This window comes from Notolabrus celidotus, chromosome 18, assembly GCF_009762535.1.
Source record: "Notolabrus celidotus isolate fNotCel1 chromosome 18, fNotCel1.pri, whole genome shotgun sequence".
In the NCBI taxonomy this organism is placed as follows: Eukaryota; Metazoa; Chordata; class Actinopteri; order Labriformes; family Labridae; genus Notolabrus; species Notolabrus celidotus.
The window spans coordinates 26,978,422-26,996,793 of record NC_048289.1 but is presented as its reverse complement, the minus strand read 5'-3'; the positions used below and the strand labels follow the sequence as shown (position 1 = coordinate 26,996,793).

At 37.4% G+C, this 18,372-nt stretch overlaps 1 protein-coding gene and 1 non-coding gene across 3 annotated transcripts in view; both read left to right on the top strand.

Annotated features, from left to right (window-relative positions):
* Window positions 1-1,204: 1,204 nt before the first annotated feature.
* LOC117830623 lies at window positions 1,205-1,319 on the top strand. The gene has a single exon (XR_004634810.1). It is a non-coding gene; the product is annotated as a U5 spliceosomal RNA (small nuclear RNA).
* A 2,267-nt stretch (window positions 1,320-3,586) lies between these two features.
* The window catches only part of arhgap27 (Rho GTPase activating protein 27), a 38,301-nt gene continuing 23,515 nt past the window's right edge, over window positions 3,587-18,372 (top strand). Inside the window, exons 1-2 of one of the 2 annotated variants that reach the window (XM_034708791.1) lie at window positions 3,587-3,695; window positions 7,476-8,301. In XM_034708791.1, coding sequence (XP_034564682.1) covers window positions 7,540-8,301 — 762 coding nt within the window. In that variant the 5' untranslated portion in view covers window positions 3,587-3,695; window positions 7,476-7,539. The remainder of the gene's footprint in view (window positions 3,696-7,475; window positions 8,302-18,372) is intronic. The other variant, XM_034708792.1, reaches the window with a different exon arrangement.

The following is an 18,372-nucleotide window of genomic DNA, read 5'->3' as shown; positions in this document are numbered from 1 at the left end:
AGCCTGCTTCTTTGCATAAGCCTGTGGCTTACAGGTTGTAATTATAGATACATACAAAACTACAACCAGACTGACCTACTGGAGCCTTAAATATGCCACCAGTGCCTCATTAACCACCTTTACTCTATATTACATGATGTTACTCCCCACTGAAACACCTGATGTTCTCAGGATTGCTGGGTAATCATTTCAGAAAACACTCTTGGTTAAGCTGGAAGTGAAATAATGAAAGGCTGAAGATTCATCTCACCAGACAGGAGGTCCAGGACTACAGGACCAGGTAATGCTGCATCTTAATTAAGGCTGTACTAACATAAACACCCAAACAAACTAAACTTTAAGGGGTTTTGACGCTCATAATTTAGTCAATACTGAAAATTACTGTTTAACTCTGCTGTAAATGAGTAGTTTTAAATCATATTCACAGTTTTCATTGTCACAGAAACTTTACAAATATGTATTTAAAGCTATAAAAAGTATTCAATACTCAGGACATATTGAACTCTTTAAGGAGAGGGAGTATGAACCTCATTTAAACCTACTACTCATTCGTTTGTCGAACAAAAGAGATTGGGGAAAGAGTGTTAATGACACTTTTCAGAGGTCTTTACTTTAGTGTGTGTTTTATTCTTTACTTTGGTTTATTCTTCCCTCAAATATGCCTCAATTTTCGAATAAGGTCGAAGGATAGTCGAGAAAAGTTAGTACTTCACTGAGACTTCCAACAACCCGTTTGAATGGGAAGCTTACTGTACGAGACGCGAATGGCGTTCTGCGCATGCGTGTGTTGTCCGCGCTGTGGGCAGTTTGTAGTTAAACTCGCAGATTTATCCACTTATCTTTGTTTTAAATCGTTATAAATGCAACCTTAAATAAAGCTAAGACTGCACCGTGGATAATAATGTGATTTTGCTGTATAGAAGTCCCAGCGACTCCGTGTTAAGGCCGTGTGTAAGTGTGTGTTACAAAGATAGCTTCCCTACCCATGATGCACCGCGCCTAACATTTTAAACTCTTGTAAATGTTTCTAGTTTTAAATTAAGATTCAATAACCTAAACTACTTTTCTGTATTTCACGAAATGTTCTTTAACCTTTAGTACACAAAAACAGTATGAGTACATATAGACGCAAAAATAAATTCACCGTCACTGAAAACAACACGTCTGAGAATCACTCTCCACACTCAGACTTCAGGAAGGCAGTACACTCATGTTTCTCTTCAGATCGTATAAATCTTTCGCCTTTTACTAAAGATTTCCGTGGAGAGGAACAACATGAGTTCAATCTAATTTTTTGATGCCCTGCCTCGTGCGGGGCTTCCTTACTGTGTCAATGTAAATAACCTCACCATTGGACCTTCTGATAATTCCCGATTTAGCCCCCTCCTCTAATAATACCCCCTTCACATGCTGATTCCTGTCACTGACTCCCCCCCAAATCAACGCGGAGGGTCCAAGAGAGACGCCCAACATCAAATCCTCAGTATGTCCAGTACATACTGGAGTTTATTTGACAATAAACAAGACTTAGGCTTTTTGACTTTGATACCACAAAATGTTATCCCTATTGACAGTTTCATGCAATGCTTTCACACTCCACTACCTCATCCTGTACTGACTCTCTGGCTGACAATATATTGCATATTACATTATATTCTATAATTATAATTATTTTATTACACTGTGTTATATCATGATATTAATGTATGTTACAACTCATCGTGTTACTATTATTTAGTATGTTTCACTATTCTCTTTATCTTCATACATTCATCTTACATACCCATATATATTTATGTATTTATATTGCATACAATCTGTCATAAACAAACCATAATTTCACCATGTCAACCTGTCACCACGGAATAATATTTGCCTACTGCCTGTGATTAAAATATTTACACCATGTGTAACATTTGTATATACCTTCAATTTGTATTCTTATTTTTATTTATCTATTTTTATTTCTGCTTATTTAAAGCTGCTGTAGGTAGTCCTGGAATAAACATCAGTTCAGGGAGAGATTTTGAATGTCAGCACTACCCCTCCACACCAGATTTCCCCTGTTACTACACCCCTCTACCCCCCTCTCTGCTCCTGTAAACCCCGCCAACAAACAGATCTTAGTGCACGCTCATTCAGGACGATGTAGGTGGACCAATTAGAAGAGTTGCTCTGATTGGTCAGAGCTGACGGGAGTGATAGGAATCTATAGATTGCTGGATAAAGAGGCATAGGAAAACACAGAGATCCCGCCATGATCTCAAAATATCCTACTTATTGACGGCTGTTGATGAGTGTTATGACTTTTTTGCCAAACAGCACAAAATAAGTTTATTTTTACCCCAATCCTACCAACTGCAGCATGAAGCTTTTTCTCGATTCCATATCTGTGTTGCATCGACAACCAAATTTCCCCCTGGGGATCAATAAAGTACTATCTTATCTTATGTTTAATGATGTGACTCCACATGACGGTAATAGCATCATCTGCATAAGGTACAAATCGACAGTTCACAATACATGGGCGCAACAAATGCTGCAACTACAGATCCATAAAGTGCATCAATTAATATGTAAAAGTTACGAAACAGACAGGAAATCTGATCACACCAGGTTCAAACATGATCAGTAGAAATACAAATATTTTCTGCAGCTTTTAATTTTAAACTTATGCAAATAAGATGTCAACATAAATATCCCAAGTCATTCAGAATTCAAGAAGTTATATTAATGTATTTGAAATATGTTTTCCTGTCATTTTAAAGTCTTCTTATATCAGGACTACTTTTAATGAGGTCACCATTTCTGCAATTCATGTTTGCCTGATAAATAAACTATAAAATAAATAACAATGTGCCTGTTACGAGCACACAAGTACACTTTCAATTTAATCAGATATAAATACTACATCACATTATTAAAGATGACTGAAAAGTCTCTGCAGGGACTGATTAATGTCTCTGATTGTATGTGACAATACATTTTAAATATACTTCATATCACATAAAGAGCTTTAAAAAAGCCTGTTTGATTGTATTTGACTTGTAAATCCAACAGAGGGCAGACTCACACCAAATAGAGCTCAGCTGACAGCAATAACAATGCATTAACATTTACAAATCAATGGACATGAACTCAGAGGTTTTGTCGTCCAGTCATAATGGTATCATGATTTATTCAGTTGTAAAAGCTTTCAAGTGCTCTTTTCTTTACCCATCATCCATCAGGAGCTGGATCCTGTTTTATACTCTGTTTCATTGTAGCACGTTTGTTTTGATCATACTTGTGTTATTTTGACTTTAGCTGTGTTGTAATGTGAAAAATGAGTCATCACTGTGGCACATTTTCCTTCCCACCCTCTCTGACTGTAAAAAGAATACATAAATATCAAGAGTGCATCGGGAAGTATTATCAGTCACACTTCCCATTTCTTGTGGCCTTTAGTGCTGTAATGTTTCAGTGGTATGACTCGGTGGAGAAACACACACACACACACACACAAACACACACACACACACACACACACACACACACAGAAGCACACACAGAACAGGAAATAAGAGTGAGGTAGAGGGGAGTAGAAACAGTGCATGCAGGCAGCAGCAGTTTGAGCTCTGCCTGTCTGACTACTCAGACACTTCAAGGACGTTTTGAGACATCTAATGACGGGACTGTTTTGGGAACATAATCAGGCAAGTAGATGTTATATTAATCTCACAATGAAGCCTCAGGGTATGACAGCTGGGGATGTGATCTGTCTGACTGTAGAGTCAAAATTTAGCCAGAGTATATGTTGTCATTCATTTGAGCTGCACTGGCTTCCCTCTACTTTTTAAAGTTGAAGCTACACGAAAATATTAAAAATACAGAATTCAACATGATACTAAAGTGTAAAAAGAGGTTTAAAGCTTGGTTTAAAGTCATATAACTGTTTGAAACTAGTTTTCTGTATTTTAACTTGTTTAGCTTTTTTATTCTTTTTTTTAAACATTTTCTTTTATTAAAAAAAACATAGTATTGCAAACAACTGGCCCTAAATAAGTGGCCAAGACTTCAAAGAAATTACACAAGATAAAATTAAAAAAATAATTAAAATCAAAATTAAATAAATCAGATAAATAACTTCTTTACAATACAATCAATGAAATGAAAAAATGATACATTACAGAAAATAAAATCAAATAAAATCACGATGATCAAATCAATAAAATAAAATACGATAAATAACAGAAAAATAGAATTAAACAAAATCATTACAATACAATCAACAAAATAAAATTACATAAATAACAGAAAAATGGAGTAAAATAAAATCATGATGATCAAATCAATAAAATAAAATCAGATAAATAACAGAAAAATTAAATTAAAGTAAATTCAATTCAATTCAATACAATAACATAAAATAATAATTAATAAGTTAAATTTAAATTAATTAAAAAACAACAACACACATTTCAGTTGTGAGGCACTTTAATTTTTTTAGTATTGTTCTTTGAACATATGATACCAGATAGCATTACCAAATGCAAATGTTGACTTATCTGCAGAAACAAATACGGTCAGAGTTAAGATTAAAAATATGTCTTCAACAGAAACAAAAACAAGCACCTAACTCTCATTTAATATCTTCTTACTGTGGCACACGTTTGTGTGGTAGCCTTGTGTGAGTTGTTGCTGAAAGAGAAGACAAAAGGCTGAATGATTCATGGATTAAACAAAGGCTGATAAAACAAACTGAGATTGCAGCGTGACGTCGGGCCGACGCTGACTTGAAGATGGTGCAGGCTTCCTGTTTTGTGGCAGAGCAGTTTTCGGTCTGATGCTCTCGTGGTCTGTGAGTGACTTTAGATTGAAGCTGTTTTGCAGCAATGGAAGCGACATCCTGTCTATAAACAGAGGCTTTCACCTCTGTCAGACTTTTGTGTTCACTCTAAACTCCAGAGTGCATTTGTCCTGCAACTCTACTTGTTAAACAGCATTCTCGTGATAATATCGAGAGCTGATCATAGATGGATAAGTGAGGGACTGAGACAGGGGCCCCTGAGCCAGTTTTCAACAGTTTACTTGTCTCAATCATATCACTAGGAATCAATATAACAGTACAAAGGGACAAAACATTATTACTGATAAAGACAACAGCTGAAAACTGACGACAAGAGAGAGAAATATAACAGATACAGAAATGCAAATAACTACAAACAGGCACCTAACAACCAAGAAGGCACAAAACAAGTCACAATATTTACAACACAAACACAAGAAAGATACAAACACTTAATAAGGAGACACAAGACGAACACAGAGTCCAAAGAACATGACAACTTTTCAAAATGAGATCCATAAGAGACACAAAGACTGCAGATTTAAAAAGTATGGACAATAAAGAGACATAAAACCACATCATGGTTAATGACTAAATCAAAATGCTATACTAACAGAAAAGATTTAAAAAGTTACACTACAGTTATCACTACCACACAAAAATAACACAAGCAAAACACCCAACACCTTAAAAAGACCACAGAGATGTTGTACAACAAACTGAGACGAGAAAGACTTGAGCTGATCTAGACGCAAGAACTACAGCTGTGAAAAAATGACCACAAAAAGAAACAAGGAGACCGCGAGGATTCACAAAGTCACCACAAAAGAGACGAAAAGAGCCTCAAAATATGTAAGACAACAAACTGAAGCAAATAATAAGAGACAGAGAACGACTGATCAGCTGCAGAAAACATCTCAAATGCAGAATGACTTCAAACTAGGACGAAACTACAACAAATATAAACAAGGCAACCACAGGAGGAATGAGAGGAACCACATGGAGGCCACACTAATAATGAGAAAGACTACAGAGATGCAATGAGGCAGAAAGAGACGACATAATGCTGCAAAGAAGCAGGACTACAAAACAGACACATGACTACTGCAAAGAGACATGACAGGAAAACAACAGGGGGAAAAATAGACAGAAACTCAACTCTTTTTTATCTCTATATTTATATTTAGAGCAGCTTTCATACATTCAAAAAACAGAGAGACAGAAAACAACAGAAATAGATAAAAGAGGAAATGAAAGTGACATAAAATACTTAAAATCATAAAATCATGATGATCAAATCAGAAAATTAAATAAAAAATTACAATACAATGAATAAAATAAATCAGACTAATACCAGAAAAATAAAATAAAATCAGATAAAAATGAAATAAAATCATTACAATACAATCAATACATTAAAATTAGATAAATAACAGAAGACAAAAATCATGACAATCAAATCAATAAAATCAAATCATTTAAATAAAAGAAAAATAAATAAAACAAAATCATGACAATCAAATCAATAAAATAAAATCATTTAAATAAAAGAAAAAATAAATAAAATAAAATCATGATGATCAAATCAATAAAATAATATTAGATAAATTACAGAAAAATTAAATAAAATAAAATCATGACGATCAAATCAATAAAATACAATCACAATGATAAAATCAATAAAATAAAATAAAAAAATAACAGAAAAATAAAATAAAATCCTAAAAATACAGTCAGAAAATAAAATAAAATAATTTCATTACAATCAAAAAATAAAATCAGATAATTACCAGAAAAACAAAATTATACAAAAATAAGATAGAATTTAATAAGATAGAATAAAATAAAATAAATAAAAATGATGTTAAAACAATGGCCATACTGGTAATAATGCAGTACAGTGCTCAAAATAAATTACTCCAAGTTAAAAGCCTGATAAAAAAGGTAAGTCTTAAGTATTATTTTAAAAACACACTGTACAGAGGAAGAGAGTTCCACAGTTTTGAAAATATAAAAACTGAAAGTTTTGTGGACAGCGCTTGTGAGGGACAGAAACTACCACAACTCTACACAGAAGTTCTGCAAAAATGCAAAGTGACAACAGACAGAAATCCACTTCCAAGAAATACAGAAGAGGCACGAAAATGTGACCACAAGAGACACAAAAATACACTTACTGGTAAGGAGAAAAACAACTACAGTGATGCACGATTTAAAAAAAAAAAAACCAATGCAAGTTAAATTTGACTGTAGCAGCAACAAATGTGCAGACCATACAACACAGAAAAGGTTCAAATGACTACAAATAAGTCACAAAGGACAAGAAGGAGACACATAAGTGGTAAAAAGTCAAACAAAACCCATTAAGATGAAATTAAAAGTACATAAAACAAGCAAAAATGATTTAAAATCAGCAAAGAGAGGCAGAAAACTAACAAAGAACTACAGAAGTGATGTTAAGTTTGAGGGGTTCTTGCTGCTATCTGTGCACAGGTGCAGACTTTCTCATGATTCATCCATGACGATTGTAAAAAGGTGAAAGCAGGTAGCATGTTCTTACAGTTTAACTGTCTGTGTTCTCTTCACTGACATTTTAATAGCTTCTTCTTTAAAACCCCATTAACTTCTCATTTCCTTTATTCTCCAGCTCCAGGATGTTAACCCTGTATCTGCAGTAGCACAGAGGCCACACAGGGAGCAGCAGCAGGAGCATGGAGCATGTGTTGGTGCAGTATGACTTTGAGTACACAGCAAAGGACGGTCGACTCGTCTCCATCAAGAAAAATGAACGCTACATCCTGCGCTTGAAAACAAATGAGCACTGGTGGCACGTCTGCAAAGACCAGCACACCAGTCCCTTTTTCATCCCTGCACAGTATGTGAAGGTGGTCTCATCACTGACTGAAGACTCTCCTGGGCCAAAGAAGCTGGATTTACCTGAGTGTGAGACTTACAGTGTGCCTAAAGCTGTGGTTAAAACAACTCCAGCTAAGACAGTTATTCAGGACGGTTCAAGAGAGAAATACCGGTTCTCCACTTTTGGTTTCTGTGAGGAAATACCAGATGTGAAGGTCTGTGAGAATCCAACGCAAGGACAGAATAGCAACCTTGCAGACGCTCTGAATAACATGAAACCAAACAACACCTCTGCATCTCAAAATGATGACAACATGCAACTGTATGCAAAACCTCATCCTGTGCCAAAGGTCAAAAACAAACAAAAACATTCAGTAATCCCTCTGCAGGTCCATGAAATACAACACACAGAGACTATCATGCAGGAGGAGGATATGGATTTCCCTTCACCCCCAAGTTCACCCATATACGACACCATACCGGAGATACATGTATCACAGTTTGACTCTTTCTCTGATCTTCCTGCTCCTGTGTTTTCAAATGACACCTTCACGATGGAGGATTCAAATCAACCCGCAGAAGTAACTTCTTCTACTGATGCACTTCCTGTTGAGAAGGTAGGATCTGTATTCAATCCTGATTCTCTTGCAGTGACATAAAAATATGTCATTGTGGTTTTATGACCAGCAGAGGGCGCTGTTTTATCATGTAAAAGGTACAGTGATGTTTCCTGTATTGTAATGCAGTAACATAGAAGTATCTGTTGTTGTCTTTAACACTGAAGCAAACTACACTCAGGAAGCACCTTTTGATATACATTTTTTAAAAGCATGCAAGTCAAAGCTAAACTCAGTTTGATTTAATTATTAATATACAGTACACTTTATTTATTTGCATTTGTTATGGTCCAAAGGTTAAGAACTGCAGCTGGTACAGTATTTAATCAATCAGTCAAGATTTATTTATACAGCACAGGGCTTTACAGCGACTGAAAAAAATTAATACTAATACAAATCTAATATATCATGACTAAACATAAAGAAGAAATGGATATAGAAGTAGAGACGAATGCACATCAATTGCAATAAAATATACATAAATAAACAAAGGGAAATAGTAAAGACAATAAAAAGGTAAAGATAAAAGTTTAAGATAAATAAAAGCATTAAAATAGCAATAAAAAAATAGTCATAAGATAATTCAAATTTAAGAGTTAAAAATAAATGAAACAGTAGAATATTAAAATAAATATAAAATGATAAATTAAAAGAAGTTATAAAAATCCTACATAAAAGCCAGACTAAAAAGATGGTCCTTTAATTGGCTTTTAGAAGTCTCAATATCTACATTACTGCTAATTAGTCCTAATTGATAGCCTACTGCCTTTCACTCACCAAAAAAAGCTGGAGAACAGATTCCTTGGGTGGATTTTGAATACAGTAAACTGCACAGAAAGTCATATTGTCAGTATTTTGGAAAAAAAAAGAAGAGTATAAAGGCAAAACAACACAAACACGTCAGAGAAGTTTAATTTGAAGTTAGTTAAATTACGGTTATTAATTATTAAAACCTGAGTTAAAGATATATTTATCCCCATTAAAAAACAACATTAATGGGCAAGCATGTGTTGTAAAGGTTTGGAATATGTTCACAATTATCTTTAAAATTATTTAATCAGTCTTACCTTTGAGTTCAATTTAATATAATCTGTTATCTTTGATATTCATCTTTAAAAACAAATGTTTAAAATATGCTTTGACAGGCAAAGCATGGCAAGATTTGAAAGACAAAATACATCTTTTTCAAGGGGTGGAGCATACATATTGTTTAGTGTATTGATAAAGAGATAGAAAATTGAAGAAAAAATAAAGAAATAAAATGTATACATTCATGTATATTTGGAACTGATCTCTATGGAGCAAGCAGCATCAGCACTTGTAGATCCAGGCAGTGGCCACAGAGGCGCTTTTAATTGTATTTTATCAGTGATAGATAAAAGGCCTATATGGCTCCTATTGATACTTGAGTATATGTACAAAATACACCTTTGACAAACAGAGAGGAGGGTAGAAATTCTGACAATGCAAAAACAAAATAGAACACAAAAGATTAAAAAGAATAAACATAAATCAAACTGAAATAAGTGGTGAGACAGTAGAGGTTTCCAAAATACACTAATAAATAAAAATAAATAAATAGAAAAAGATTAAAAATAATAATAAAAAGAACATTATATTTAAATTATAAAACAATTAATAATCAAACAACTTTATCAAATAAAATGTAAACAATTAAATAAATGAGTTAAAGGGCTAATCCGCTGATTCTTTGCAATACTAAAAGAAAACACTTTTTTTAGAAAAATGTATGTGATCTTTTTCCATGTAATCTTGCAACTACATTACCCACAATGCATATAAAGCTGAACATTTGTTTAGGTGTATTGTGCAATCAGCCTCTCACTGCAATCAGAAATGCAGAGTGGGTCAGAAGTATTGTACATGTGTCACTTTTCAATGAATAGTTTCTTTATGTCCATCATTTTGCATATTAGTAGTCCCCAGATACAACCAAGGGTGTGTCCATGAGGACACTTGAGGCACAGACCTTGTTTTTCCACATGAAGCCCACTTAGGAATCAGACTTTAAATAAGTAGTACTTAGTAAACTGATAGTCACTTCCCACCTCTGAATACACGTTTGTTAAAATAATACATTCTTTACTTTATGCTGATTTTGACACTTCCCTGCAGTAGAGGTCCAGTCTTGAAAGACCATCAGCTAGTGGTTGGGTTCACAGTATCTGTGCCAGCTCATTAGCATATGAATGACCGGCCGGCCCCTTCATGCCACCTCAATGGAGGAAAAGAGGTGTTTCTATCTATCCCGATCACTCCTGAAAAAAGCAGCTGATTCAAGCTCTGTGCGCTCAGAGAAACTTTCCACGGGCGTGAAGTCACTTTCCACTGGGTGTGTATGACTTCAATCTCAATTCCAGTGAAGTTTGTGTGCTTATTGACAACTTGGTGTCTTGTTTAGAGGCTTGTGGTGTGTGAATGAGATCCAGGCTGCAGGAGGAGGAGGAGGTGTTTGTGGAGTTTGCAGAACTGCAGTGTACAATGTGTGATGTAAATCGAGAACAGGTTAGAAACAGGTCGTGTCAGATTTGTGACTTCTGAGGAGGGAGGAGCTGAAAGGGTTAATGCAAGAGCAGCCAGCCAGTCAGCCACTCCCTAACCTCCAGCTGCTACCTGGTTTCCCCAGCACCGATGACTCTCCTGGGGATAAAACCTTTATAACCTCACTGCAGGGAGACTCTGAAACCTTTGTGATCATACTCTTACTTTAACCTGCTCTCCTGCTGGATGTAGTTTGTTGAATAGAAACAAGACAAATCTGTAGTTTCAGGTAAGTTTCACCGCCATTGTTTTTTCCTGCACCTGTTGCAGAGTGAGAGCCGGTCTGTGGAGGAGAGAGTGTTTGATTCAGCTGTGTGGCACTTTGACTTGGAATGGCTGCAGCCTTTTCCCAGTAAACCCAGTGCTTGTGCATCATAACCCTGTAATTACCAGCACAGTTTATTACTTTAGTGCGTTTGTAGAACTTTAACACACTTTAAAACTTTACAGTGTTAAGATTCCTGCATGTTAAACTCTTCTACTTTGTAAGAGCATGAATGAGCTGCACCCCCCCTTACACTTGTAACAGGACTGTGGACGTGCCAGGACCCCTCAAGTGCACTATTTCTCACCCCACAATGGAGGGCCATCTCCATGGTGATGTGAGGGGGTCTGGCCTGACTCCCAACAAGCAGGGCTTTTAGAGCTTTTAGTGCCAGCCCTGCCATGCAGTTGGCGTGTGTGCGCATATGTAATGTGCAGAACTTGCAATTAGCCCAAATGTAGGTCAGTTAATATCCAGGGTGCATAATTAAGGTTGTATTTTGGTGTCTAATGGGAGGTTAAGTTTAATAAGTGGATGACGGATCCAGTTGGGATTGAGGATACAAAGTTTGTGTTGTTTTAACTTGACACTTTGGAGAACAGTGGCTTGATTGTCATGTTGTTATGCTTATTAGGAGGCTTTCACATCATGCTAGAGGCACTATTGTACCTGTTTGTGCCACCATCCTTACAAAAAATATCTCTTAAAAGTGGAGAGATGCTACCTAAAGTGGATTAATCACATCATCAGTCTATAAAACATGGAGCTAACTTGCATTTCGCTGACAAATGATGTGTCTTTTCTATTTTAGCTGGATTTTTGTACACAGAATGATGCAGGGGATGACTGTGAACTTGAACAAAACTCCAAATGAGTTCTTCACTTTGCAGTTTTCATGAGGCTTTTATCCAAAGCTGCGTTTTCAAGAGAGTTGTCCTCCTCTTCGAAACAAAAAGGACAATTTAAATGAGTTAAAACACTGAATACAGCAATTTATCATTGGAAAGCAGTGTCCCTTTAAAGCTCTCCAATGCCTCTGGGGGCTGCAAGCTGAGCTGCCTTGAAATGTAACTTGAGGCTGACTTAAGATCAATTATCTGGTTAAAACCAACCTATATGTCAGTTTTAAGACCAGAAAAGCAATTAGCTTGACACATTTTCATGTCTGGCCAGCAGCTGGTGTTATTTATAAATGATAAAACAGAGTCTAACAGTTAAAACATGAGACTTAAACAGTCTGATTCAGGAGTTTGATGTAACAACAGTTTATTTAAGCTTCGTATTGAACAGCCAAACTGGATTTGATGGACGGATTTCAGAGAAGGTCCTTTAAATCTCTATCAGGTCAGATGATTACATTAAAGGGCTCAATGTTTGATTGATTTTTGGCAACTCAAAAAGAAGTGACCCCCTCTTTTTCCCCTCAACAACATCACCGCTCTGCTGGTGTGATATCTTAAAGTTCAAAACCAATCAGTCAAACTTATTTCTCCATTATTTAAGAGGAGCTGTGGGCTTCATTGATGGCACCTTACCTACACCAGTGCGTTGATCCCACCTGCTTTGTGACACAGACTAAATCAAATGCCAACAAACTGCTCCAACAGGTCGTGTGAGTGTCTCGGCATACCTCTCCGTGCATGCCTGCCTGACTGAGCTCATGAGCACTTAAAGTGTAAATAAGCACAGGTGCGTGCAGCCGTAACCACCTGGCCAAGAGAGGCCTTTTATCTGCACCATGCTGTGGTCATCGTTCTGTGTAAACAGTTTGATCGGGGAGGCTTTTTAACCAGAGAGTTGGTAAAGATTATTGATTCATTTAGGGTGATCTTTTTATGAGCAGGGTTGTACAGGTTTGTGGGCATTTTTTTTATGTGAACTGGATGTTCTGTATGTTTTATTCTGAAAATTAACTGGATGTTTTCATTTTGTTTTGGTGCCTGACTTCCTGTCCCGCTCCATCTGCTCAGTTGAGATTGATGCGTCGTGCTCCAGTATCTGACAAAAATAGAAGTCTTGTGTATCTGATCCGGAGAGCTCAGACCTGCCGGATCAGAGACGCAGCCGGAACGCATCGGAGTGGATCCAGTGGAAGTTAAAACATTGACTAGAATAGAAATCTATCAGATCCGGTGCTGTGGAATTTGGCCATTAGACCGCTAGGCCAACAGTGCCCCAAAGATGTTTTTTCTTGTTGACATGTCATAAATTGTGCACGGTCACATGTTGTTTCCAGCTGCCATGTTTGTTTGTAGAAGACGTTACGATTGCAACTTAAAAACAAGTTTAATATTTGTTTATTTGAGTCTGATTGTTCAAAAGAGATGTTAAAGCTACTGTATGAAATTAGGTATCATAGCCTCATACTGTATTAGTCCTTGCTGCACTGAAGCAGATTCATACGTCCTGCACATTTGCAAAAACGGAAAGATAGTTGGACCCTTTACTTAAAGCTCCTGTGAGGAGATTGATATTAATGAACCTATTAAAGCAAATGAGACCATCGGGGACCAGATTGATTGTCCTTTATGTGCTTAATGTACTTGTTTTTATCACTGTCACTTGCGGCAGGGTAGGTGTCAGATCAGGGGATTAACAGCTCGCTTTTGAAACAGGCTTTTTACATTCTCAAAGCCAAAATTAATCATTAATTGGAGTTTAGATATTTCAAATAAAAGCGGATCCTCGTCCCAGTTCGACTCTTAGCCACGACCATTTGCTGCCGGTCTTCCCTCTACGCTTCTTATTCCCTGTCTCTCTTCAGCTGTCCTGTCCAATAAAAGATGACAGAATGAATAAATAAAGAAAACCAAGACCAATTGAGTATGTACCGATCAGTGAAGAGATGAATCATCTGGTTTGTCAAGAAGAGGTGCTAAAACCTACCCTGAAAGTTCCTCACTGGAGCTTTAAAGTTTATATGAATTAACATGATTTAAAGATTCTTGATTCAAGCAGTATCGACTTGATCAAATTTGATCCTGTTTTTCAAGCTGTGGCTATTTTCTAATCATATCAAAGATGATATTCGGACATCTTGCTTATTTTTTGTCCAAAAAGAAGAGATATCTATTTGTTACACAAGCGGATGAGTTTTGGAAAGATTGTTGAGTGATTATTGTTTGGAAAAATGGGATGTTCTGCTCTTAAATCTTGATATAAACATGAGGAGCACAAGGTACAGCTCAGGAAAGTGAAAGAGTCTATGTCAGAAGTGTATCCTCAGACTGTGATTATTGGGTCGTGTATTGTAAATGAATGCTCACACATCTACAGATGAACCTCCTTAAAGAGCTGCATGAGTCACACGCGCAGGAATGCCGTATGTGTCATTACTATTTGTGAAATGTTTTTGTGTAATTACGATGACGTACTTGATTACTTGATTGGTGTTTTGCAGCAGCTCTTAGAGGCCAGCACTGTGATGCATCACAGCTGAAGCTCTAATTATAGCAGACAGCTTCCAGTTTACTTGCATGCCGCTTGTTGATTCATTCACCTGCAGCTGAGTGTGAAGGTGGCATCTTTGTGAAAGTGTGAGGTTTCTATTTCAAGGTTCCACAGTAAGCATTGCAGTGACTGGTACCAACATGGTTCCCCTTCTCCCACTCAAAAACCTTTCACCTTCAGAGTCTGAGTGGGAGGAATCTGTCATTAAAAAGCAATAACAGCGGGTTATGTGTTGGTATGCAGACCTAGCAAAGATAAGAGCATGATAAGCTGATGGATTCCACATTTGGCTCTTCAGGAGTTTATCCTGGATACTGGACCATGAGGAGTGATGTAAGAGAAGGTGGAGCCAGATTGATTCAATAGCTCGACTGTGTGCTTTGTGGCGTGATTTGGGCTCCAATTTGGTCCCCCATTGTTTGATTGGATGAGTCCTAATGTGGTTAAGTAATCAGGCAGATTGCTGCTTCATGCATTCTTGAGGGCAGAGAGTTGTCCGCTCATTGCTTCAGGATTTTCACCAAAAATCATGAAAGAACTGTTTGAGTTTAAAAAGTGTTGTTTGGAGCCATTTGCATGTTTGGAGCTATTTGCATGTTTCTAGATAAAGGAGCTAAATATAAGTCCAGACTTTTCTGCAGCATTAATTGGACATATACCAGTTGTCAAGCTAGCTATGCCCTAAGGCTGACCATGCTTTATTTGTGTTGAAGCCAAAATTATTTAATGGAAATGAATTGACATGTGCACAGGGGGCGGCTGTAGATCAGTGGGTAGAGTGGGTTGTCCATCAATCAGAAGGTTGGCTGTTCGATCCTAGCTCTGGCAGTCACATGCTGAAGTCTCCTTGAGCAAGACACTGAACCCCAAATTGCTCCTGCTGTTGTTCATCCGTGTGTAAAATGTGAATGAATGAGATTATACTGATGGTCCTTTACTATATAGCAACCTCTGCCATCAGTGAGTGAATGGGTGAATGTGACAAGAAGTGTAAAAGTGCTTTGAGTAGCCAGAAAGACTAGAAAAGCACTATATAAGAACAAGTCCATTGAAAACACGTGGAAAATCCTCGCTTGGTTATCAATTGTGCGTCTATAATTTTGTGAGGCAGCTCACCATAGTTATGGTGATGCTCTGTTATTTTGTTATATGTTGTGTGTGCGTACTGCTGAGTGTGGCGAGTGATTGGTCGTTGCTGGTCACGTGGGCGTGTGTGAGGATGCGGCGAGATTCTCTGGTTTTGATGTTCAGTTTATGTCATGGTTTTCGTTGGTGCTGACGGCTCACTGCACATGGACATGCTAGCTCGCTGTCTGTGCCCGAGCCAGAGACCACAACCAGACAGAAAAGTAGCCAATGTGTCTTTTTCATAAATGCTTACTATGAAGCTGTCAACCACAAGGGAGACAAGCTGCAATGCAAACCATGCTTTGTTTAGTATTTCCTTAAAATAATCTAACTCAAAATCTAAAAAAAACAACATCGGCTGTGAAAAAGAAGTTCTGAAACAAGTCACAGTGACTATGAGCTCATTTGGAAACTTACATGGTTAAAGGTTAGGTGAGCAGAAAGCTCATTCTCTCATTGACTTGAATGCAAAATACTTATTTTTGCAACCAGTGAGGTCGCCCCTGCTGGTTGTGGGAGTAAATGCAGATTTAATCTTTTTTTTTTTTTAAAACATTGAACTTCTTTCTTGAACTTCTTATATAAAGTTTATAGTTTACATGAAAAACTGTTTCAGATGTTCCTGAAAGCACTTGTTCACCACAGCTGTGATACACTGGAACTTACAACAGCAGAAAAAACCCCAACAGCCAGCCTCAAACCTAATTTAAGACAAACCCCTATCCCACAGCTCCTCCATAAGAAACAGCCACAAACTGCCCTGCCTGATGTCTGCAGCCTGGCTAAGACTGTCACATGAAGGAGGAAGTGTTGATTGAACAATTGGCCCTAAAACTAGACTTCCTGTTTCAAGTGTTAAGTCAGTTTTCAAAAACACCATGTCTCATCACAATACCCTAAAAAAAACCTCTTTCATATTATTGTGGGAAAATATTGCTTCCCCTTTTCCTCTCCATTGTTGGAGTAGTGGGTTACAATAAGACGGCTGGATGGAGTAGACCTAAAAACAGCTTCTCTGGAAAAAGAGCAGAAGTTTTTAGTATCTCTTGTGGTTATGTAACATCTTTTTTTAGTATGACTCAAAAATGAAAGGTGTTACTTTAAAAAAAAAAACCTGTTTCCATTGAGGCAGTTCTTCTTTTATCATACTCGGGTAGGAAGTAGGTTGAAGTCTTGAGTACAGTTTATGTTGCACGCTCGTCTTGTTTTCATGGTCTCGCTTTGTTTTTGCGCTCTTTGCACACTCAGACAGTTACCCTCTACCCCTCTATCCAGTGCACAGGAACTCATGCATAGGATCACACACACACAAACACACACACCCACACACACACACACACACACACACACATTTCACCCAGTCCTCACACAGTCCCTCCCTGCTGCTGCTATTGTAACAGAGCTCACAGTTCTCCTTTCTCTCTGGGCTGCAACTGTCACAGCTGCTGCAGAGGAGGATGTATGCATGAGGGTGTCTTCATGAATGTGCTTTGTCGACTCCCTCTCTCATCACAAGCTGATTGATCGTCCTCTCTCACTCGAGTTTGTTGTCCTTTTGTCCGTTTGGATGTATGGCTCCTCTAAATAGAAGATAAAAGCATGATGGACATGTACTCCAGGGTTTGGTCGAGTCATCAGGGCAAGCGGGGCTTGACCCTGCCCGTGGTTCCTCAGGTAGGTTATTGAAGCAGCTGCTTTGGATACACCGTACACCTCCATACTCTAACCACATGCTAATACTTGTTAATATTAGAATATGTTAATTTTGTTTTGACAACCAATCTGCTTCCTGCTCGACACGCTGCCTCTGCTCGTATCGTTTCCTGAACTGAGAAAAGTTCAAAATAGTGACCGACAGTGCTGCGTGTTGGTTTGGTGTTTTCGGTTTATATTGGTTGCTACAAACCTTTGTGTGTTTACTTATTAGTAAAGAAGACTTGTGCTCCAGCCTTATGTAGGAAGTTATCACCTCAGAGTAGCAACAAAAGACTCTGTAGTCACAGGTTCAAGTTTGAATTCGACCGTTTTGCTTGTTGACGCTGGGGAAAGAGTAATTCTTTGTATCACAAACCAGAGAAGTAACATCACACTGATGTAGGAGCATCAAATGAAAATGTGACTGATCATTTTGCATGTTGTGTTCAAGACGATATGAATGTTCTCCCTCATTTACAATAGGATGGAGAGAAGAAGGGGTGCAGAGCGAGTGGTGTAGAGGGAGTCAGATCTTTCACTTCAGAACAGACATAAATATAGAAGTTTAAAAATGCTCCTTTACAAGTAGTCTCACAAGTACAAGAGCCTCTTAGACCACTGACACCTGCAAATGCTAAATATATACATGGCATTATTGAACTGTCCCACAATGCACCAACATATGGGCAACACTTCTCTGTTTTAGTCAGAGCAGATGGGGCTTGATAACTTATTTATTTTAGTTAGGTGGTGCCCAAGCTAAGAATCGGCCACTCTTAAGAGTCAAATCTTAAGGGTCATGAGGTCAAAGACAAAGACAAGTGAAAAACAACTTCCACTTTTTTGTCATTTGTTGTTTTAGATGCCCATTACAGAAACTGTGCCCCTATGAAATGTTGGTAGAAAGAGCACAAGGGGAGTTACTTTATTTTATCTCATGATTCAGACTTTGTAGCTGTAAAAGAGAAACC